Source organism: Balaenoptera borealis (genome assembly GCF_965194805.1).
Source record: "Balaenoptera borealis genome assembly, chromosome: 19".
In the NCBI taxonomy this organism is placed as follows: domain Eukaryota; kingdom Metazoa; phylum Chordata; class Mammalia; order Artiodactyla; family Balaenopteridae; genus Balaenoptera; species Balaenoptera borealis.
In genome coordinates, this window is record NC_138878.1 from 19,004,474 (window position 1) to 19,028,081 (window position 23,608).

Consider the following 23,608-nt stretch of genomic DNA (forward strand, 5'->3'; position numbering starts at 1 on the left):
TATAGTCCTGCAGAAAAGAACTCCACTGAGCTGTGTTTAACTCAGGATTTCCTGTACTTGTTAGACCACTGAATCCTTTTTCTTTGTTACACATACTATTAGTGTCCTTAGGAATAAGACTTGGAAAATAATGTGTGTAAAGCAATTTGCACAGGCTCTCAATAAATGCTAGTTGTTATTCACACTAGATGTCTACATTAAAGGATATTAGAAGTTTAGAATTGCTGAACATTTCATTTATAGAATCTTGGGAACAGAGACTATTAGGAACATAAGCTAATCATATTTCGTACATGTCAAATGGTCCTCCCATAGGTGGTTAGGATGTTCAAAAAATAGAGTTCAACTCAGTAAAAGTAAACAATCAGATGCCTACAAGGTGCCAGCCTGGGAGCATAAAGATAGTCCAGACCCCATTCTTTCTCTCAGGGCCTGGTTTGAAGCAGCAGAGGCTGAGATTTTGAGGAAGGGCAGCACTTAAGGGTCAGTTGGAACAAGAGCCTTGAGTGAAGGTGTTGCATCAGAAAGGCTGGAGGAGAGCCCGAGAGAGAGTGGGGTCTCAAGACAGAAGAGGGAGCATCAAGATGGGTGTGGTCAAATCCCACGAGGTCTGGAAAGCACCCCTAGGCTTAGCAGCGATGCAGTCATCGGAGCCCTTGGTGAGAGCAGCGTTAGGGGGTGGTGGATTGAGAAGCCGGATGACAGGGCTTTAGAGAGGAGTCTGAGAGGTGAAGAAGTGGGGACAGGGAGTGAGGCTCCTCCCCCTTGGTGGGCGGGGAGGGAGAGAGGGGGGGCTGTAGCTGGAGGCAGTGAAGAAGCATCCTGGAGCAGGGCTGCGGGTGTGCAGGGGCAGATGGTTCGTGGGGAGGTCCCGAAGCCCAGTGGCCGGGACATACGATGGACAGATGGGCAGGAGGCAAGAAGTGATGCGCCAGCTCTGGAACCTGTGACTTGGGCGGGAGGACAGTGGGGGTCAAGAAGGAGGGACAGTCTGGGGCCCTGTATGAGTTACTCAGGGTTAGGATAGGATGGTCATTCCAAACCTGGTTCTGATGGGTGCATTAGGATCCATGTGGGCAGGGGTAGCAAGGGGGCGTGAGTCAGCTTTGATCTGTTACTGGAATTCTGCCTGAGATTGCATTTGACTCACACCTAAACAGCTTTGATAAAAATTTCTCAATATCATCAAATAAATAGTGTTAAAAAGACTTCATTTGGATATGAGTTTCTGTTTTCCTTCCCTCCAGCTTTTCTTAAATAGACTTTATATTTTAGAACAGTTCTAGATTTATAGAAAAATTGAGGTGATAGTACAGAGAGTTCCCGTATATCCTGTGCCCAATTTCCCTGTTATTAACATCTTACATTAGTATGGTACATTTGTTGTAATTAATGCACCAAAATTGATATATTATTGTTAACTAAAGTTCATATTTTGTGCAGATTTCCTTAGTTTTTACCTAATGTCCTTTTTCTGTTTGAGGATCCCACCCAGGATACCACATTACATCTAGTTGTCATGTTTCTTTAAGTTCCTCTTGGCTGGGACAGTTTCTCAGACTCTCCATGGTTTGTTTGTTTTTTTAATTGAAATACAGTTTATTTACAATGTTGTGTTAGTTTCAAGTATACAGCAAAGTGATTCAGTTATATATATATGTATATATATACAAATATACATATATGTGTTCTTTTTCAGATTCTTTTCCATTATAAATTATTACAAGATACTGAGTGTAGTTCTCTGTGATGTATGGTAGGTCCTTGTTGTTTACCTAGTTTATATATAGTAGTGTGTAGATGTTAATCCCAAACACCTAATTAATCCCACTCCCCTAATTAATCCCACTCCCCCCCACTATCCTCTTCGGTAACCATAAGTTTGTTTTCTTTGTGAGACTCTGCTTGTTTTTGATGACCGTGAGAGTTTTGAGGAGTGCTGGTTGGGTGTTTTGTAGGATGCCCCCTATTGGAATTTGTCTGATGTTTTCCTTACGATCAGACACACTGAGGTTATAGGTTTGGGGGGGGCCTCCCCTTTTTAAAATTATCCCTATATTTGGATATAACATCTTAATGCCAAAAGCTATGCTGACCCATGTTTGTGGATTCAGAAGGCCACTCAGCCCCCATTGTCCAGCAAACAGCTCTGTAAACAAAGGCTCCTGGCTCTGATCTTGGTAAACAGGGACTTCCTTCCCTCCGATGATGTCTTTGGAACCAGGAGGTGATCCTTGGAGCCCTGTCCTTGCCTCTCCCAGACATCGTTGCTTCTTCCCAGGGTGGGGATTGCACGGGACCGTCTGTCCCCACGCCAGGTGCCAAGTGCACACTGTTGGCAGGTGACGGCAGGCCTGACGCTGTTCCTGCTGCGCAGAGGACTTTCGGCGAGCCGTCCAAAGTCTGCCGTGTCCGGGCTGGGCGGCATGCCGGTGGCCCTGCTTGCTGCTGACTGTCCCTGACTCAGCCCGTGGATATTCCTTGGGGGCAGCCATTCTCTTTGGAGGTTGATTCACGGCACACTCATCCCCTTGGGAAGGAGTAGATGGGCTGATGGCATTTTCCTCTAGGGCACAGAGTTCACATCGGTGTTGGGAGTCGGGAACCCTGTGCTTTCCTAGGGCTCTATCCTGGTTTCACTGTGTGACCCTGGGCAAGCGCCTTCCCCTCTGAGTGCCCAGACTGAAGGATCTGAATTTCCCAGCCATTCTTGGTGGCCAGAGGAAGCCTGGGCGCACTGAGCAGTGGAGAGGGCCGTGGGCAGGGCTGTGAGTGGAGATTCCCCAGCTGGCTCCACCGCCGGCTGCCATGGCATTTCTGGTGCTGAGGCCAGACTTGACCCTTCCCCATCTAGGGGTCCTTTCTGGCCTGTTTCTTTATAACCATAGGGCTCCCCCATCTCCAGCATGTGTGGGGTTCTTTGTCTGATACATGCTGCCCTGCTAGACCAGGGTGGGCAAACTGTTTCTGTAAAGGGCCAGATAGTAAAAATTTTCGACTTTGTGGGTCATATGGTCTTTGGGACAATTACTCAAATCTGCCATTGTAGCATGAAAGCAACCACAACCATTTGTTAAGTGCACGGCGTGGCTCTGTTCCAATAAAACTTTATTTACAAAACCACATGGCGGGGCAGTTCTACCAGCCCCTATTTATGTATTTATTTATTTAATTGAAGTATAGTTGATTTACAGTATTGTGTTAGTTTCTTGTGTACAGCAAAGTGATATATGTGTGTGTGTGTGTGTGTGTGTGTATGTATGTATACATCTTTTCCATTATAGGTTATTACAACCTACGGAATATAGATCCCTGTGCTATGCAGTAGGTCCTTGTTGATTATCTGTTTTATATATAGTAGTATGTATATGTTAATCCCAAACTCCTAATTTATCCCTCCCCCGCTTTCCCCTTTGATAATCATAAGTTTGTTTTCTATGTCTGTGAGTCTGTTTCTGTTTTGTAAATAAGTTCATTTGTATGTTTTTAGATTTGACATATAAGAGATATCATATGATATTTGTCTTTCTGTCTGACTTACTTTACTTAGTATGATAACCTCTGGGTCCATCCATGTTGCTCTAAATGGCAAGATTTCATTCTTTTTTATGGCTGAGTAATATTCCATTATTTATAGGTACCACGCCTTCTTTATCCATTCATCTGTTGATGGACACTTAGGTTGCTTCCATGTCTTGGCTATTGTAAATAGTGCTGCTATGAACATTGGGGTGCATGTATCTTTTTGAATTAGAATTTTCATATTTTCTGGATATATGCCCAGGAGTGGGATTGCTGGCTCATATTGTAACTCTATTTTTAGTTTTTTAAGGAACCTCCATACTGTTTTCCATAGTGGCTGCACAAATTTACATTCCCAGCAACAGTGTTGGAGGGTTCCCTTTTTTCCACTTCCTCTCCAGCATTTATTATTTGTACACTTTTTGATGACAGCCATTCTGACTGCTGTGAGGTGATACCTCATTGTGGTTTTGGTTTGCATTTCTCTAATAATTAGCGATGTGGAACATCTTTTCATGTGCTTGTTGGCCATCTGTATGGCTTCTTTGGAGAAATGTCTATTTAGGTCTTCTGCCCATTTTTGATTGGGTTGTTTGTTTTTTTGATACTGAGCTGTATGAGCTGTTTATATATTTTGGAAATTAAGCCCTTGTCAGTCGCATCATTTGCAGATATTTTCTCCCAGTCTATAGGTTGTCTTTTTGTTTGGTTTATGGTTTCCTTTGCTGTGCAAAAGCTTATAAGTTTGATTAGGTCCCATTTGTTTAGTTTTGCTTTTATTTCTTTTGCCTTGGGAGACTGACCTAAGAAAACATTGCTGTGATTAATGTCAGAGAATGTTTTGCCTATGTTCCCTTCTAGGAGTTTTATGGTATCATGTCTTATATTTAAGTCTTTAAACCATTTTGAGTTTGTTTTTGTGTATGGTGTGAGGGAGTGTTCTAACTTCACTGATTTATATGTGGCCAGCCCCTGTTTTAGACCACAAGCTCCATGAGGGTGTGGACCATGTCTGTCTTTGCCCCCTGACCATGTCCCAGAGCCCAGCCTTGTTCTTGGGACCATTAATTCCTCTCACCGGTACCCTGATCTTTCTTTAGCTGACCCTGCTTAGCTTCCAAGAAACTGACGTGGTGAGATTTTAAAGCACTGGAAAGGAATTTTTCTCCCCACTGAAAACTCTTGAAATACCTAATCCATCTCCCTGTTGTTGCGTGTGAAATTCCACCACTAGAGCCATTCCTTTCAATTAGAGTGGATGGTTTTGACCTCAGCAACCTTTTGACACAGGAAGATAGTTCATTATTCACTCAGATTAGCTCCAAGCTCTAGGAAGGTGACTGAGGATGGACACATTTTTAATGGGATGAAATGAGGGTTTAGAGTTGTAGGCACCACCCTGGAGGGCAGGCTTGGGTCAAGTGCCTTGTTATGGGTGTCCTAGAATCTGGAGCTCATAACTCCCTAGATGCTAGGACAAAACACCCTGAGAGACAGGGCTTTCTGAGGAGGTTCAAAGGCCTCGACTAGAGATGGCAAACTGTGGCCTGGATGATGAGCTTTGTCACCAGCACAATTTTGTAGAAGTCTGCTCAGGTCTTCCAGACCTCTCAGATGGGCAAAGTTAATGGCAGCCTTGGCTGGTCCTGCCCTGAGCCCTGAGCCCCCACACTAGACTGCCCTCCTTAGCTTGTGCACGGGGTGGCCCTTCTGCCAGTGATACTCCATAGACCAAAGTCTGGGAGAAAGATGAACCATTGTGCTCACCATTACTTTCACCACCACCACCATCACCACCATCACCACTACCACCACCTCCACAATGATCATCATCATCACCCCACCACCACCACCACCACCTCCACGACCATCATCATCATCACCCCACCACCGCCTGCCCCTTCCCCACCACCACCACCACCTCCACAATCATCATCGTCACCCCACCACCGCCTGCCCCTTCCCCATCACCACCACCACCTCCACGATCACCATCATCATCACCCCACCACTGCCTGCCCCTTCCACATCACCACCACCACCTCCACAATCATCATCGTCACCCCACCACCGCCTGCCCCTTCCCCATCACCACCTCCACGATCACCATCATCATCACCCCACCACCGCCTGCCCCTTCCCCATCACCACTACCATCTCCACAATCATCATTGTCACCCCACCACCGCCTGCCCCTTCCCCATCACCACCACCACCTCCACAATCATCATCATCATCACCCCACCACCGCCTGCCCCTTCCCCACCACCACCACCTCCACCTCCACAATCATCATCGTCACCCCACCACCGCCTGCCCCTTCCCCATCACCACCACCACCTCCACAATCATCATCGTCACCCCACCACCGCCTGCCCCTTCCCCATCACCACTACCACCTCCACAATCATCATCGTCACCCCACCACCGCCTGCCCCTTCCCCACCACCACCTCCACAATCATCATCATCACCCCACCACCGCCTGCCCCTTCCCCATCACCACCACCAACTCCACAATCATCATCGTCACCCCACCACCGCCTGCCCCTTCCCCACCACCACCACCACCTCCACAATCATCATCGTCACCCCACCACCGCCTGCCCCTTCCCCACCACCACCACCACCTCCACAATCATCATCGTCACCCCACCACCGCCTGCCCCTCCCCCATCACCACCACCACCGCTGTTACCACCACCACTTTCTCCTTGGCTATCACCATTGTCACCATCACCATCACATCTGCCACCTCCACCATCTCTCCCACTGTTACCGTCGCCCTCGCAACGATCATCCCCATCCCTGCAACCACCACAGCACCTATCACTGTCCTTATCATCACCACCACCACGGTGCGCCTCTCCTGCTCTGGGGCCTGAGCCTTACCTTGCCCACATAGTGGGGCAGTGAGCCATTTTTCTCTTCATCGATGTGCATCTGGTTCCAGATCCAGTCTCTCTTCTGGCGCCGGTGAATGGGCAGCGAGCTGGGGGTGTTGGGTCGGCCAGGGTTGATGGCCGCTGCAGCTGCTGCCAGCAGGCCCAGGCAGGTGCCCCCTGCAGCCAGCAGCACCACGAGCACCTGCATCTTCCCGGGAGGGATGGCTCTGAGGGACGAGGAGAGAGACCATCAGGGCACGTGGGGTGCGAGCATCTCCCAGGGAGCACTGAACTGTTTAACCCTTCATCCTCCACTCTCTGCTCAGACTAGCAGAACCACACCCTCTTCTGCCCCCATGGAGCTACCAGTCTGGGAGGGGAAGCCAGACACAGAAACAGTTCCTACTTAAGGGTCACATGTGCTAGTGGGCAAGCAAGCATGGGCGACAGGGGAGGCTAGAGGAGAGCTGTAGGGAAGGTTTCCTGGAGGAGAGGGCGATGCTGATGTGGATGGTAGCTCCCAAAGCCTTGTGCGGTGGACACCCAGCTTGGATTTTACAAACGGGGAAACTGAGGCACAGAGAAGTTAAGTTCACGGTGGAGTAAATGGTGGGGCTGAGAATAAAGCCCAGGTGTCTGACCTCAACAGCTGACATTTATCAGTAAGTGTCATCAATAAGTATAACAAGTACCAAAAAATAAATGTCAATAACTATTGAATGCCTGACGCTCTTCCAAGCACTTTATATATGTTATCGCATTTAATCCTCCCAGTAAGCCTCAAGGTGGGTATAATTGTAGCCCTCACTTTATAGATGAGCGGAGGAAGAGAGAGGGTTAGTAACGTTTCTGAGATCACCCAGACGGGAAGCCACAGAGTCAAACTCAAACCAAGTCAGCCTGGCCCCAAAGTTCATGCTTCTTCCTACTGCCCTCTCTTGACCTAGCAGCTGCTGTGTGGTGGGATTTAAATACTCCTCTGAACAAACATGCCCCCCGGCTAGTCCGAGAGCCCCTGTGGCAGTGTTGCTTTGACGTTGTCTTTAGAAGGCTCTTAAGAAACCCAAATGTCGTGACCTAGAGGGCCAGGCCCTCACCAGACGCAGAGCTCAGAATTGGTGATTAGCTTAGGAGCTGTCACGAGAACAGGGGTGGGATGGGGTGGTGGGTAGAGAGGCTGGGCTCGCAGGACCAGCTTCGTAGTTTGTGGGGCGTAGTATAGAATGGAAACATGGGGTCCTTTTCTCAAAAGTTACTAAGAATTTCAGGACAGAGACAGAAGAACATGAAACCCAGCATGGGGTCCTTTTAAGCACAAGACCCCATGTGATTGCCCCCATGAAGGCAGCCCTTGGGACATGGGATCAACCTGGATGGGGATCTGGAGTCACCCAGAGATCAGGGCCCGGTTTCATCCTGAATTCCAGAAGGAAGAGGGCTTGTCTCACTGCCCCAGGGTGGGTAGAGGCTGTGACCTCGGCTGTCACTATGCCCTCTCAGCCCTTGACCCCATCAGTCTACCCTTGCTGGTCCCTGTGTCACTGACCTGTGGCTCCTGGGATGGTTCAGAGGAAGAAGGCTGGTGGGTGGGAGTGGGAATCAGAATCAGAGCTCCTGCCTGGAGAGAGACAAGGACCCACTGGGTGCTGGATGGGAGGCCACCTCTCTGGCTGTCCCCCGCCCTGGCCGCAGGGAGAGGCTGGATTCTGCACAGCACAGGAGGTTTCTAAACTCTAGTAACATTTCCTCTGAGACACTGGCGCCAGGCTGTCCTCAATGAGGGCCGAGGGTGTGTGTGCAGACTGGCCTCTGGGTCTGCTGAGCTTAGCATCCAGCATCCCTGTGGCCCCCTGCTGCTGGCCCAGGCAGCAGTGGGCTCGCAGGGTTTGGGTGGGACAGAGCATTCCAGCAGGGCCCGGAACGCAGGTGCCATGTGCTTGGGAAGGCTTCCGGTTCCAGTTCCCTCAGTCCTCAGTGAGGTGGTCAAACTGGAGGAGACCTGGTGCCCTTTCAGGTGGGCTGTGAAAAGGGCAGCTGCTCTGGGCAGGAGGAAGGCAGTGAACAAAGGCTCAGGGAGCTGAGAGTTCTGCCAGGAAGCTGGTCCTGACTCAGGGGAGGCGGCAGCTGTGACCCCTGGCCAGCCTCGCTGGGCTCAGGCCTGGTGGGTCATTTCCTTCTTTGCCTCAAAAGGAACTGCATGTCTTGTTCCCTTCTTCCTCCCTCAAGTGAGAAGTGACTCAAAAAATGAAAAAGTAAAACAAATAGAAGTGAAACTGAGAAGTGGGGAGAGAGAAGTTCTCAGGGCCCTGGGCAGGACAAGATATGAGGCCGCGCCCTGAGCGGATGCGTATTGAGCATCTACGTGTGCTAGGCTTTGGGATGCAGCAGTGAGCAGGACAGACAGGACCTGTCCTCGGGGAGTGCACGCTGTCGTGGGAACTCCAGGAAAATAAGTACATGAGGAAAAACATCAGCTGCTGAGGAGAGGCTCTCAGGGAATTACACTGGGGGACACAGCAGAGGGTGAGGGGGCAGCTGGCTGAGACTTCAAGGCAAGGGGAGGCCTTTCAGAGAGATGATACTCATGCCATCATCGGAGTGTCAGCCCTAGGAATGCCAGGGGAAGGGAGGGAATTCCAGGCAGAAGGATCAGCAAGTGCAAAGTCCCTGAGGTAGAAAAATGGTTCATTTGTTTGAAGAACCAAAAGAAGGCCCTTGGGTCAGATGAACAATGGGGGCTCCAGAAGAGGTGACCAGGTTGGGGTGGTAGGCTGAATGATGGCCCCCCAAAGATGTCCACGTCTTCATCCCTGGAACCTGTGAATATTACCTTCCATGGCAAAGGACTTTTAGCAGATAGGATTAAGTTAAGGATCTTGAAATAGGGAGATTATCCTGGACTATGTGGATAGACCCAATACAATCACAGGGTCCTTAAAAGATGAAGGCAGGAGGGTCAGAATCAGGAAAAAAGGAGATGTGATGATGGAAACAGAGGCTGGAGTGCTGCGGGGCCCCAGGCCAAGGAATGGGGGCGGCCTCTGGAAGTCAAAAAAGGCAAGGAAATAGATTCTCCCCTAGAGGCTCCAGAAGGAAACAGTCCTGATTCTCGCCCACCGAAACCTATTTCGGACTTCAGACCTCCAGAACTATAATAAATACATAAATTTGTGTTGTTTCAAGCCAACCACATTTGGGGTGGTTTGTTACAGCAGTTGGAGGAAACTAATGCAGTTAGGTTGTACAGGGCAGCCTAGAGAGAGCTTTTTCCTAAGCACAAGGGAAGGTGACGTGATCTGATTTGAAGAGATCCCTGGCTGAGGTGAGGAGACGGGCTGGGAGAGGGGAGACCAGCAGGGGAGGTCACTGTCGTCCAGGTGAGAGTTGATGGTGGCCCAGACCAGGTGTAGAGGTGCGTGGCCATGGGATGTGTTTTTGAGGTGGAGTTAACAGGACTTGCTGTGAATGGAATGTAGGGGGTGAGGGGTGGAGAGGAATCTAGGATGGCTCTCGAGTCTTTGGCCTGAGCAGTTGGCGGGGGCAGGGCTTTGCTGAGATTCGGAAGACGGGTAGTGGTACCAAAAGGTCTGTGTGGGCTGTGTCAGGTTGGAGTTGCTATGAAACATCTCTATGGCCATGGCCAGCAGCTGCCGGAGACCTGGCCTGGAGTGTGGGAGAAGGTGGGGCTGGAGCAGCTTACAGACGGTCCCTTCACGTGGCTGGTGCTCAAACTGTGAGGCTGGAACATGAAGGAGGGCAAGTAGCGAGGGAGGAGAAGTGGCCCAGGACAGCCCCATAGGTCTTTCCTCTTTCTCTGTCTCGTGAACTTGTCATCCAGGCTTGAGCCCAAACGTCCCCCTCTGGGGAGCCGTCCCTAGTCCTCATCTTGCATCTCATGCATCCCTGGGCATCTTCCACTGCAGCACTGCCTGGGGCTGGTCCCAGGGTTGACACCCAGGTCCCATTGCTGGGCTCAAATCACAGCTTCCTTCCCTTCCCGGAGAACGGCTTTCTACCTGCCCTGTCTACATCTTCCCTTCTCCCCAAGGCCCAGCCACACGTGACACATGGCTCTCTCCTCTTTGGGTTCACACAGAGCAGGGTGACGGTTGTGATCGCAGGCTCTGTGGTTTAGAGAATGTCAGTTGTGCTGCTTTGCTGCTCTGTGACTGTGCACGAGACTCTACCTCTCTGAGCCTCAGTCTCATCATCTGTACAATGGGAACACTAGTGTCTACCTCTCAGGGTTGTTTTCAGGCCTGAATTAAAAAAAACATTTGTAACATGGCCTAAAAAGTAACTAAGAATAAAACCAAGCATGTATGAATCCTCGCCGACACTCTGTTTTGCTCTACTGAGTAGTTAGCTTACCATTCTTGTTCCTGAACGCCCAACCATTTGGTTGGGGGATTTGCAGGTCCCCACCCTGCTGAATCCACTCCCTCACCCCTCCCCTGACCTCTACTCTGTGTCAAGGGGACTGACCCTTGGCCTACAGGCGCGAGGTTCTGGTGTTTGGCCAATGGGGGCTCCAGCAGGCATCTGAGGATGGGAGGAGAAAAGTTGGGGTACTTCTTCCCTGCTGCTCTCTGCTCTGGTTCATTTTTCCTGCTGTGACTGCACCTCTCCATCCCGGTAGCTTCTATGGGTCCCATCCGTCCCTCACTGGGTTCGGGAAACACCCTTCCCTCCTCTTTGTCCCTTTGGTCCTGTGGTGGTCTTCTGCTGGTCTCTGCAGGACTCAACATCCCGTTTGTTCCCTTGACTGAGCTCACAGCTCTGTAAGTGTTTCCTTCATAAAGTCTCTTCTTTGGAACACCTCCACAGTGGCACACTGAAACCTTATCTCACTTAAACCTTGCAAACGGCCAGGTAGTTGTCAGTAATCCCATTTTGCAGGTGAGGCTCAGAGAGGTGGAGTGAGCCCTCCTGGGTCACACAGCGGCAAGTGGTTGAGCCAGGATTTGAACTTAGGCTGCCTTTCACCCTGAATAGTGCCTTTCCATCATGCCACTCTCTCTCTATTTCTGTGGTGACATTAACATGTAATAATAATAATAATGGTAGTAATAATAGTAATAATAAGCAGCTGTTCTCCATGTTTGGCTTTCATAGATGAAATCTCATTTAGTTTTCACAGTATCCTCAGGATGTAGGAATTATCATCCCCATTTCACAGAAGAAGAAACTGAGGCTCAGACACAAACACCTCGTAAGTGGTAGATCTGGAACCCTCACCCAGATCTATCTTTCTCTAAATCCTGGGCTCCTTCTACACCCGATCTCAGAGGGTCCTGAGGGACTTTTCCATCTGAAAAGCCATGTTTATTTGTGTCTTTTGCCTTTTGTGTTAGAAATTTGTCCACGTAAATGGGGGCCGAGAGGAAGGGTTTTGTCGAAAAATCGTTCCTCCTCCTCCTGCTGTTGGAGAGGAAGTCAGCCGGTAGGATTTGCTGGACCCACAGCTGGAAACAGAATTTCCCTTGGCCACACCTCTGGAGGTGTGGTCAGAGCACAGCTGGGGTCAGGTTTATTTTAGCCCTTTACTTTCCTATAAGTAGGAGTCACTTCTCTTGGTTGCTCTCACCAAGTTTTTGGAGGGATCAGGCTGCTGCCGGGTGGGTTTGCGGTACCACAGATGTGTAGTGGGCCTGAGGATCTTGGAACTGATTTCTGTGCTCAGAAATGCCCAGCTGAGTAGCCCTGGGGCCTTGCCTGACAACAGATGTGGGGGAGAGGGGATTCGCTCGGCAGCTCAGATGTGCCTGCTGGGCACCCAGAGGCCAGGTGCTGGCCCGTGTCCCTGTTACCCAGGATCCGTGACGATGCTCGGTCCCTGGAGCTGTGTTAGAGGCTTTTGGGGGCAGCTCCAAATGGACTGATGGATGAGGGTGGGCCCTCTGCGCCCTCGGTCAGTCTGGGAAGGTCCAAGGGGCCCAAAATGAGAGGACAGAGTGTGTGGCCCAGGCCCCTGGTAATGGGCGTGGAGCCCAGGAGAAGGGGCAGAGGAACCTCGGGGCATCTGGGAAATGGCTGGGCTCAGTCATGCCCGGATCAGAGGGCAAGGCCTTGGAGAACTCCTGGGTTTGGGTCTGTGTCCACAGTGGGTGGGACCACTGAGCTCAGAACCTAGATGCCTGGGTTGGGCCTGAGGACTGAGGGGTGGCTCTGAAGGCTGAGCCAAGTTGGCGGGGGCTGGAGAGGTTATGTGCCTCTGCTCCTCTCCAGTTCCCTGTCTGGGTCTCAAGGGTGCAGTCCAGTGGTTGGGACTCCGCGCTTCCACTGCAGGAGGCGCCGGTTCAATCCCTGGTCGGGGAACTAGGATCCCGCACGCTGCGCAGTGCAGCCAAAATAAATAAATAAATTTAAAAATTAGAGAAAAAAGGGGGGGGGGTGTTGCTTGGTGAGCCTCGAAGAGGAGCCCCAGCCTGTGGGATGGTAACACCCACCAGGCCTGGTCACAGCTTCTGGCCTTTGCACTTGCCATTCTATCACCTCTGCCTGGACTTAGGTCACATGTCACCACTTCTCTGAAGCCCTCTCTAGAGCCTGGAGGTTATACAGTCATTCAACAAACATTTATTGAGCACCTACTATGTGCCAGGTACTGAACTACAAGTGGGGAGCCTACACAGGCTGCACCCTTGTGTAGAGACATTAACCACTTGATAAAAGCAGTTTCAAATTGTGGTGTTTTGATGGAGGCGTAGAGGAAGATGTGAGAGGGCAGAGAGGGGAGGGCCCTGATTCCTTGGAGGGTCTCAGCCCAGCAGTGAATCCTGCCTCTCTCTGATCTGTTAGACAGTCTGTTTCTCTTTGTGGCCCCCCTCTGTCACTGGCGTTTGGCCTCAAAGGGGCTGTGAGGTCCGCTCAGCTCTGTGCTCTTTAAAAGAAGGAGCCAGGGGGACCCAGAGGGAGATGGAAGGGGGGCAGGTTGGGGCTTCTCCTTTTGTAGTTAAATGGACCCTGGGAAGCCTGGACCAGCTGGGAACTGCTCAGCGGGCAGCCTGGCAAACGCCCCCGGCCGGGACGGTTCTGCCCCGACCCTGTTCAAGCCTTAGGTTTCAGGGACTAAGTCTGGGCTTTGGGCATTTATTGAGCAGACTGGAGGGCCCTTGGGGGTGGCGTAGAGGAAGACTCCAGGTCAGGGATACACACATGACATCCTCAGGCCACACGGACACACAAACGTGCTGCCTACACGAGCACACACCCCTGTCCCCCGAAGAGTCTCCTCCCTGCGGGGCTGGCCCCTCTCCCGCCCAGCACGCCCGCCAGCAGCTAGGACAAGACCTGGCAGCAGAGCCCAGCCCCAGGCAAAGCCGCGGAGGGTGGACTGCATGCTCAGTCCCAGCCCAGCCTCCTGCAGGCTCTGGGCTCCAGCCCAGAGGCCCTGGGTCAGGGATGAGGGGAGGAGGGAGGAGAGGCCCAGAACCTGCAGGGGTGGGGGTGAGGGCGCTAGAGCCCCTGCCCCCTGTGTGGCCCTGGGCGGCTCTCCCACCGCCCTCCCACTCCACACCTCGAGCCTCAGTCTAGGGTCGAGGTTGGAGCCAGTGACCCCCAGCCTCGTTCAGGGATCGCCAGCCCTGGGAGGATGAAGGGTGAGTCCCCGGGAGCCTTGGGGCCGGGCAGCTATGAGCTGGCCCCTTGGGGCTTTATCCTGGTTTGGGCCTCAGTTCAGCCCCGTGACCTGCTCTTGCGGGTCCCAGACCCGATCCCCTCCCCTCGGGTTCTGCCAACAGCCTCCCTCCCTCGGCTCCCCTTAGAGCTGCCCACGCTGCTCCCCTGCTGACCGCTCCTCCCTGGCTCCCACACCCTGCAGGATGAAGCCTAGCTCCTGAGCCAGCGTTCAAGGCCCAGCACGGGGTGTCCCTGCCCACCCCGCTGGCTCTCCTCTCCCTCACCTCCCTGCCCCACCCAGCCTCGGGGAGAACTGGACGTTTCTGGAATACACAGGCTGTTCCCTCTGCCCGAATGCCCTTCCTTGCTGTGGCCCCTGGGTGAATGCTCTGCTTCTCTTCAAGCCCCAGTCCGTACCCCCCACAAGGACTTCTGATTGGCTCCTGCTCCAGCGCAGCCTCTGCCTGCTGGCGCAGGTGTCTCTGATCAGGCATCCGCTTCATCCCGGCATCCAGCGGCGTGAACTCAAGGCCCAGAGGACCTTGAGGTGTCAGTGTCCCTACTGCTGTCTGTCAGCCTGCCTCGGTCTCCAGCTCTAATCTTGCACTCCTTCCCTCCTTCCCTCCTTCCTCACAGGATTTAAAACAAATCTGCACAAATCTGCTGACAACATCTTGGGTGGTCAGAGCACATACAGTGGTTGATATAACTCAGAGAAGCTCCTCTTGTCACCAAATAGCATCTCTAATGGCCCATCACTTTGTCAGACACACCACCATTAGGATTTTGATCCCTTGAGGACGGTCAGATTATCCTTCTTATGGGTCCCTGATGAACATACACCCGTGTGCAGGGGGCTTCCGAAGGTAGGGCTGGCAAAACGGAGATCATGGGTTGCCATTCACATACTCATGGCAGACATCCCTAATCAATTACAGTGTTCATTCCCACTGAACTTGAACTCAGCCCCTGAATCCTCAATACAGTCTTTGAGCTAGATACAACCAATTCACCAGACCTAGTGTGCGATTCGAAACAAATTTGTCCTGGGGTCTCTGGGTCATTCCCTTATCTCCTAATGGGGCAGCTCAAAGCTTGAAGGAGAGAAAAACCACCCTTGGGAGAGCCTTTTCCAACCTCCTCTGGGCTTTCTGACTTTGCCTGGGGCTCTGAGGCAGTCATTGGCAGCAACAAGTCTCACACACTTGCCTGTTTGCTCATGAGCTGTGTGGCCTTAGACCCATTCCTTGCCTTCTCTGAGCTCTAGCTTCCTCCTCTCTAATGGAGGATTGAATGAGATCATGGGTACAAAGCCCAGCACACCGTGGGTGCTTAGTAAGTGTGTGGGTGTCTCAACCCTCACCTACCCACTCAGCCTGGCCTGGCAGCTGTGGGCTTGACTGGCCGACTCACACCTGACCTCATTTCCTGGTTCTGCCCTGGGCCCACCTCCTGCTCCTGTCTGTTCTTCTCTAGAAGGAAATCTCATTCACTGCCTTCCTGGCCCAGCCTCATGGGCCCTCCTTCCCCCTCCTCCCAGTGTCTGCACCTGCCAGAATCTGATCGTTATGCTGTGGCAGACAATCTGGAGGTCCCTGAATGAGTTTAGAGACCATGTGGTCCATCCCTTGCCCTAGAGAAATTAGAAGACTGAAGCTCAGAGAGCAGACCCAAGACCTCCCAGCATCCTCTGGGGCTCCTGCTCCTCCAGGGAGTCTTCCGTGATTTCTCCACCCAACATCAGCTTGGATCTGGGTTACGATGGGCTTGTCAGTATCTCTCCAGCCAGAAGCCAAGCTGCTGAGGGCAGCAGTTGTCTCCTAGAACATTCCTCCCCCAGGATCACTGGGCTCCTGGCTCATCCTGGTGCCTGCTTCTATGGCTTGAACTGTCAGGTTCAATCCTCCCCGGCTTCTCCCCTCTCCAGGCTTCCCTATGGAGTGTGACAGGGCAGTGGGGTCAGAAGGGGCTGGCCTCATTCATATCCTGCTTTCACCTCATAGTAACTGTGTGACCTTGGACTGGCTGCTCAGCTTCCCTCAGACTCTGTGGTCCTGTCTGTCAAATGGGAATTCTTTTAGTAGCTTCAAGGATGCCAAGGGGGGTGCAGAGAGGTAATGGAAGTAGAAAGGGATGGATCCCATGGGCAAGGGGCTCAAGATTTTTTTCTCTGAGCTAGTGGCTAGTGTGTCCACTGTGTATCCCCGAGGCAGCAGCAGAGCTGTGAGTCATCCAGCTATGGGAGAAAATAAGCATGGCCCCTCCAGCTTCCTGCCCCCATGTCCGGCCCTTGTTCAGCAGCACAATCGCTGCTCAGGTCTAGACTGCAGGGTGGGCAGCTTAACCCCTGCAAGGCCAGTGGGCCCCTCGCCTACCCCCTCACCACGGGAAGCCAGAATTAGCAGGGCTGCCTGGGGGCGCAGAAGCTCCTGTGCCCCTTGATCACCTGCTGCCCTCCAGGCTGGCGCCCACACATGGCTGGACTCAGGCCAGATGGGAGGGTCCCGCTGTTCCCCATCACCTGAGGATGAACCAGAATTCTCGGTCCTGGTACTTACTCATGGCCTTCAGCATCAGTGGCCCTCCTGCCACTCCCTGCTCTGAAAACCTGGCTGCACTGGCCTCGCCAGGTCCAACGAGCTGCCCAGGCTCCCTGCCTCCCCTGGAATGCTCTTCGTCTCCTGTCAGGATCCTGTCTGCCCGCCACCCATGGCAGAAATGTCCACGGGGTGGGGGTGAGGAACAAAAATAGTGCTTGGCGCAGAGCAGCTGCCCAGAGTGCTCGCTGGAGGGTGAGCTGACGCATCTCTCACCTGCTGGGGACTGACCGACCTCAGGGGTCAAAACCTTTGTGACACTCAAGCCACGGTCAGCTCTGGGTGGCAGGTAAATTCAGCTGTGATTTCTTAAAGCTCCCCTCCTACGATCCGTTCCCGGTACCAAGTGTGTATATCGTTTCCTTTAATTGACTCATGAAAAGACCCTTTCTTCCAGTTTACAGGTGAGGAGGCTGGCACATGAGAAGCTGCGTGGTTCTGGAAAGAGCCTGGGCTTTGGGGTACGAGTTCTTGCTCCAAATCTCAGTTGCCTCAACTGAGAAATGGAGAAAGGCTGTATCTAATTCATCGGCTTGCTGGTAATATAAAATAATGAGCTCCAGTGCTTCAGAGCCTCCTGTAGGCATTTTCTCCAGCTCTCACGATGAACTGCAAAAAGAATCGCCATCTCCATTGTTCAGACAAGCAAACTGAGTTTTGGAGACACTGAGTAATTTTCCCAAAGTCATACGGGAAGCAAGTGGTAGAGCTGGGATTTGTATCCAGGACGGCTCTCACCCTAGACCGCCTGCCTTCAAGTCTTTGGGGGGAACTTCCCTAAAATATGAGGGCTGCTGGGTCCCTTGGGCCCCAATCTACGGGTACCTCGATTTTGGGGGAGAAAAACTACAGCTTCCGCAGCTCGTAACCGGCCCCTACGGTGTCTGGGGAAGGAGGGGAGGGGATTCCACAGGTAGGGCCTCAGGTGCCCAGAGTCAAGCCTCAGCTTGCCTGTACTGAAAATGGGGGCAGTGGCTGACAGGGAGGGGCGAGGCTCCAAGCTCCCCTTCCAGGGCTCCTCTCTCAATCCCAGCACAGAGCTTTCGAGGGGAGGGGATGGTGTCATCCGTGGTAAATCCTCTCTGGTGGGGGAAGGGGCACCACTTGGGTGCCAGTCCTCTGCCCCTGGCATGCTGGGCGACTCAGGCGGAGTCCTGCCCTCTGAGCATCTGAGCCCAGCACCCACGGAAGCCAGTGGGCCCTTGAGTCTGGGAGTCCACCTGTGGGAGAGCCGAGCTTACCCCTTCCCTGAGAACATCCCTCCGTGTCCACGGCACCACCCCTGTGGAAGGCGCACCTTCCCAGCCCTGTTGTGAGCCAGGAGGCCCAGTCTACCCCAAGGAGTGGCGCTTCCCTGGGAGCCGATGATGACCATTCTGCATATGGGGAAGTCAAGGACCCTCACTCACCTTGCCTGTGGGCTGAGAGGTGTGTCCGTTCCGTCTGGCTGTCCGGCCGGGGCTGAGCGTGCCGTGGAACTGCAGAGCTCGGCCAACAGCCTCTGGAGGGGAGCCCCACCCGGCGGTGAGGGAGGCCTGGCCGCCACCCCTTCAGGTTTTCCAGCTGGCCCTGGCCCATGTGCCCCCCCCCCACAAGGATGGTTTCCTGTTATTGTTCATTCGTGAGGGCCGGGCTGGCTGCAGAGAGGCAGGCCCCGTGGTGGGCGGCCTCCTCGGCCCAGCTGGGCTGTCCCCATGGAGGCCTAGCCCTGGACTTGGCCGGGATGCTTAACTCGGGCCCCGACCCCAGGCCTCAGCTCTGGGTCTTTGAGCGCAACACCTGCCAAGGGGCTTCGTTCACCTTCCTTGTAACCCCGAGGGCAGGTGCCGTCACCCCCACTTTATAGCTCAGGACACTGAAACTCAGCAAGTTTAAGGTGCTTGTCTACTCAGCTGGAGCGTAGCACAGCCAGAAATCCAGCCTGGGTCACCATGCTGGGGGAAGGGCAGACTTTGCAGTGGCTGGGGAGGCCTCAGGGGCCTCTGCGGTGGGGTGGGTAGGAGATGGGAACAGGCCGCAGCTCCTGGGTCTGTGAACTGGATTGACTTCCGGTGGGCGTGGGCCTGGGTTCCAGCTGTAAGGTGCCAGCCTGGGTGTTGGGGGTTAGGGGGAGCGCCGTCTGGGTTTAGGAATATCAGGCGGAGTCAGGTGCCTGATGGGCCAGTCATGCACCTCCACCCCAGCCTCAGTTTCCTCTTCTGTAAAATGGGGATAATATAACCTCAGCCTCACATGGCTGTTGAGATAAACAAGAGTCCAAGAGGGGCGTGGAAGATGGGGAAGCTGAAGGCAGGACCAGGGACCGTAAGAACCAAGAAGCTGTGGGCAGAAGGTGCTCAGATTCTGTTCATCATGAGAGTTACAAGAGGAGGTTTTACAAACCGCAGATACCGGGGCCCCACCCCAGTCCAACTGATTTGGAATCTCCCAGGGCAGGTAGTGGGAATCTTTGACTAGTTGCCCCTGTTTTTCCATGGATGGATGAATGGCTGGGAAGTCCCGAACTGGTTCTCTTATACAGCTGGGCAAACAGAGACCTGAGAGGGAGAGAGCCTTGCCCAGGGGCACTAAGTCAGTGGAAAACTGGTGTGGAGATGGGGAATGGAGCGGGAGGGTATTTTTGGGGAGGGGAAGATAAAGATTTCCCTGTTCCAGGCATGTGGAGTTTGAGGTGGCTTTTAGACACCCAAGTGGCCGTGTCAGATTGGCAGTTGGAGATAGAGGTAGATAGTTGGATATAGGTGGATACAGTTGGGGACGGGGGGGTGGATTTAGTGGATACAGTTGGAGACAGTGAGAGACAAGGGTGGATACAGTTGGAGACACTCAGCCTGGAGGTGAGTTTTGGAAGCCCTGAGCTTATGGCTGGCACCTGAGGCCATGGCAGTGGACGAGCTTACAGGGAGGGAGGCCCCGGGCCTCTGAGATTTGTAGATTCCTTAGGAGAGAGCCCGGGGGGAAGGAGGGAAGGAGTGTTGGCTGGGTCAGCCTGGGAAAGGTGAGCACTGAGACTTGACCACTGGATTTGGAAGTCGGAGGTCATTGATGGCTGTGACCAGAGCAGGTTAAAGGGGAAGGAGTAGACATGAGGGACTGAGGGGGGTGGCGGCTGGTGCAGGGGGATCAGGAAGTGGAGGCGTGTGATCCCGGCTCCTTCCCCCAGACTTGCAGTGAATGGAACAGAGAGATGGGAGGCTTTTAGGTTTTGTTTTAAAGCAGTGCTGGCATGTTCGTGTGCTGAGGGGACTCTAGCAGCAGGGAAGGCAGATGATGCTGGAGGGAGGATGGTCCTGAGGCGGACCTCTGCGCGGGAAGCCGCACATCACTGGCTGTTTGTGGAATGAACAAACAAAGGCTCAGCACTTTTTTCTCCAACAGGATTAACTCTGCCTTCTCCTGCCAGTGGGGTGGGGTGGCCACAGAGAAGCCAGGACCGGCCAGGGCTCCGTCCCTCGTGCCTCAGCCTGACTTCTCCTCACACCCGCCTGTGCTGACTGCCTGCCCTTGTGGTCTGTGTGCCCATGAGGTTGGGCCAGGCCCGGGCATCACTTCCTGCTGGGTCTCAGACTCAGCCCTGGTGGCAGACAGGGATGGGGTTTGTCCTGGCACCATCTGCCAATTCCCTTTGTGATCTCAGTCTGGGAGGAAGTTGACTCTGCCCTGAAACCCGCTGTTCCTGTCATTTGTAAACAAGGGGCTGGCCATCCAGGCATGTTCCCCCGGGGGGTGGGGATGGGGCCCCCACAGAGAGGTAGTCCAGGCCACAGAGGGAAGCTCGTGCCCTGAGGGTCCCCTCAGGGTCTCCTGCCCGATTTCTGCCACTGCCCAGCCCCGATTCCAACTCCTCTGGAGGCAAAGGAGGTGACGGGAGGACACAAGGCTAGGAAGGTACCATCAGTAGCAAAGGAGGCAGCCAGAGGGCCGGCAGGAAACGGGATGGTCTGCGAGACCTGATTAGTAGCTGGAGGGGGAAGTGACAATGGAGGTGGTGTGGGTGGGCTGGGGAGTGTGATAACAAGGCCTGGGGACATCCACCCGGCCTCTGCCAGGACATAAGTTGACCAGGGAGGGGGCCCTATGACATCTTGCTTGGAGAGGTTCAGGCTTGGGGGTTGACAGACCCAGTGCAGATTCTATGCCAGCTTATCACTGGCTGTGTGACCTGGAGCAACTGGCTTGCCTCTCTGAGTCTCTTTCCTCACCTGTGAAATGAGTTACCAGTTCAGACTTTGCAGGGCTGTCGGAGCAGCAGATGAGACAATGAAAATAAATGATTGTAACAGCACACATGCGTTGAACAGGTATTTCTCAAAGTGTGGTCCTCTGGCCGCCTGTCTCAGAATCACCTGGGGAGCGTGTGTTGAAAATGCAGATTCCTAGGCCCCAGCAGGGTGGCAGAGGCAGAATGTCTGGCAGTGGAACCCTGAGACATACACGTATGTAGCTCCTAGGCCACATGTTTGCACACTCACATTGGAGGACCCTGGCCTGGGAGCTCTCCCTCCATGGGACACCCCTTTCAATCCTCAGGACAACCCTGGGGGAGGGTTCTATTGTTATTTCCATTATACAGATGGGGAAACATAGCCTGGGAACTAAGTGCTCCCAAGATCACAGAGCTTGTCAGTGGTGGACTGGAAATTCCCAGCCAGGCCTCTGTGTCCAGAGGCCATCTCCTCACCCACCAAGCTTTCCTCCCTGGCTGAGTCTGGCGCACAGAAGGGGCTTATCAACAAGCGATCCCGTTCCTTCTTCCCCACAGTGTGGGAGGCCCAAGGATGGCACAGGGAAGCCGGGCCACAGGGTCTTTGCCCACACTCTTCCGCTCACTGGGCTGCTTCCTCTGCCCCCCTCACCTGCTTGCAGAGCCCCCATCCCCTGCTCCCCCCTGGAGCTTGTCTCCTCTGCCCTCTCCTCTGCCACTCCGTTCCCTCCTCTGGGCCCCTGAAGCCTTTTACACAGACCCCCTTCACGGCCCACCACCTCGCTCATCTGCTTCTCTCTCTTCCCTGCCCCTGGATTGTGTCTGTTCCTGGTGGGCGCACAGGACGGGGTGAGCGCTCCGTAAACGTGGACTTGAAACCGTGGGCTCATAGAAGGGCAGCCAGCCCACTGTGGATCAGATCTGCAACTTCTGCAGGGAGTGTGTGGGTGTGCAGGGCTCTCCACCCCTGCACGGAGTGGCCCCGCACCTGCAGGCAAAGCCCTGGCAGAGAGCGTGAGCACAGCTCACAGTGTCACAGAACACGTAGGGAGGGATAAAGTTAGGATGCTCCTGTGAAAGCATCTGGGATATACTCTGTGGTTCTGTCCGTAGCTTGATTTGATGGCTGAAATATTTTTCATTTCCTTCCTCTTTTCTCCAGATAATTGCTCGAAACCTGCAGCTGATGAGTGTGGGTACCTGAGGCTCAGACTTTCCCTGGGCTGGGGGGACAGAGGGGATAGTTGAGTGCCCTGGGCTCCCAGGCTGCCCACTGGGGGCAGGGGTGGGGTCAGGTGGGCAGGAGAGGGCTGTGTTACCCGCGAGCCTGAGCGCAGGGCGCTGTGTGAGCAGCCTGCTGAGTTTTAGACCAAAGGAAAGCACTTTGGCCTTCGGTGCAGCAGGGATTTGGGGGAGGCCCCCTGGCTGTGGAGAGGGCAGTGAACACAGCCTTCAGAGGAAGCAGAAGGGGGGGTCGGTGTAGGGTAGCCCGCAGGGGCTCAGGAGGGAGGAGGAGCGGGGGCGGAGTCTCACCCTCAGCTGCGGGCTCCGCGAGGAACGGGGAGCGCCGCTCCACGCGGGGGCTGGGCTGGGCTCGCCTGTGGCCGCTCAGAGCTGAGCTCAGGGTGGGCCCAGAGCTGGGGTCATTGAACGAATGAATGCGCGAGTGAGAGCATGGATGAGTGGGTGCATGAGTCGCCGGCACGTTGAGACAGACCCGGGCGTGGGGCGAGTGTAGCTGTGGTCTGTGGTATATTCCAGCACATGGTGGGTCCTTTTCTCAAAGGCTTCAACGAGGCACTGAATCAGTCAGTCAGCCTCTCAGCCCTGCTGGGGGCCCAGCTCTGTCCCGGCTGGGGGTGGGGACCCAGGGAGGTGAAAGAGACTGTCCCTTGATAAACGCTGAGACTGGGGTGGACAATTACAGTCACCAACCTAGTATGTGTCTTTCCTGGACCAGGCTCTGAGCCTTATTTTTAATACGCAGGGCGACCTTGAGAGGGCATATGGCTCTTCCCTTTTACAGCACTGAGTAGCTAGCCCAGGGTGGCACTGCCCACCTCAAGCCAGGGCTCCCGCGAACGTGCTGAGCCCTGCTGAACACCCCAGGCCCACCTTAGGCTGAGCTGCTGCGGCCGCCTGCCTCCGGGCCTTTGCCTATGCTGTCCTTGGGAAACAGGAGGGAAGGGGCCAGGGCACAACCTTTGAAAGAATGACATAGCCCAAGGACACGACATAGACTGTTTAGAACCAAACAGGTCCAAGATGGCGGACAAGTTGACTTCCACTGACCTTGAGCCTCAGTATATGCTCTTTGTAACACACCCACAGGCGCCATGGCAGTTCCAAGACTGACCATAAAGGTCAAAAAGTGGGCGGTGACCTAATTCCTGGAAATCCCCAACCCTTCCCCAAAATAGCTGCAATACTCCTCCCACTCATTAACCTATGAAAGTACCCACCCCTATAAAAACTGAGATGGCCCACACTCTGTCTGTGGAGTGTGTTTCTAAATAAATCCACTTCTTACCTATTACTTTGTCTCTCACTGAGTTCTTTCTGCAATGAGACATCAAGGACCTGAGCTTCATTAAGTCCTGAGACCAGGTGGTGTGTAATCTCAGTTCAAAGAGCATGGGTTCAAGTCCTAGTCTGGGTTTTGGCTGGGTTCGAGTCCCGGCCCTTGGGGTTCAAGTCCCAACCTGAGTTGCACGGTTTCCCTTGCACCCAGGATGCTCTTCCTTCTTACCTCTGTTAGCCCAACCCAGCACCACCCCTCCA

The 23,608-nt window shown here is 53.7% G+C and overlaps 1 protein-coding gene across 1 annotated transcript in view; it reads right to left on the bottom strand.

Moving 5' to 3' along the window:
- Window positions 1-18,135, bottom strand: part of CDH5 (cadherin 5) — a 36,344-nt gene extending 18,209 nt beyond the window's left edge. Inside the window, exons 1-2 of the mRNA XM_082368908.1 lie at window positions 18,033-18,135; window positions 6,414-6,633 (exon numbers count right to left, since the gene is read on the bottom strand). Coding sequence (XP_082225034.1) covers window positions 6,414-6,614 — 201 coding nt within the window. The 5' untranslated portion in view covers window positions 6,615-6,633; window positions 18,033-18,135. The remainder of the gene's footprint in view (window positions 1-6,413; window positions 6,634-18,032) is intronic.
- Between the last annotated feature and the right edge of the window lie 5,473 nt (window positions 18,136-23,608).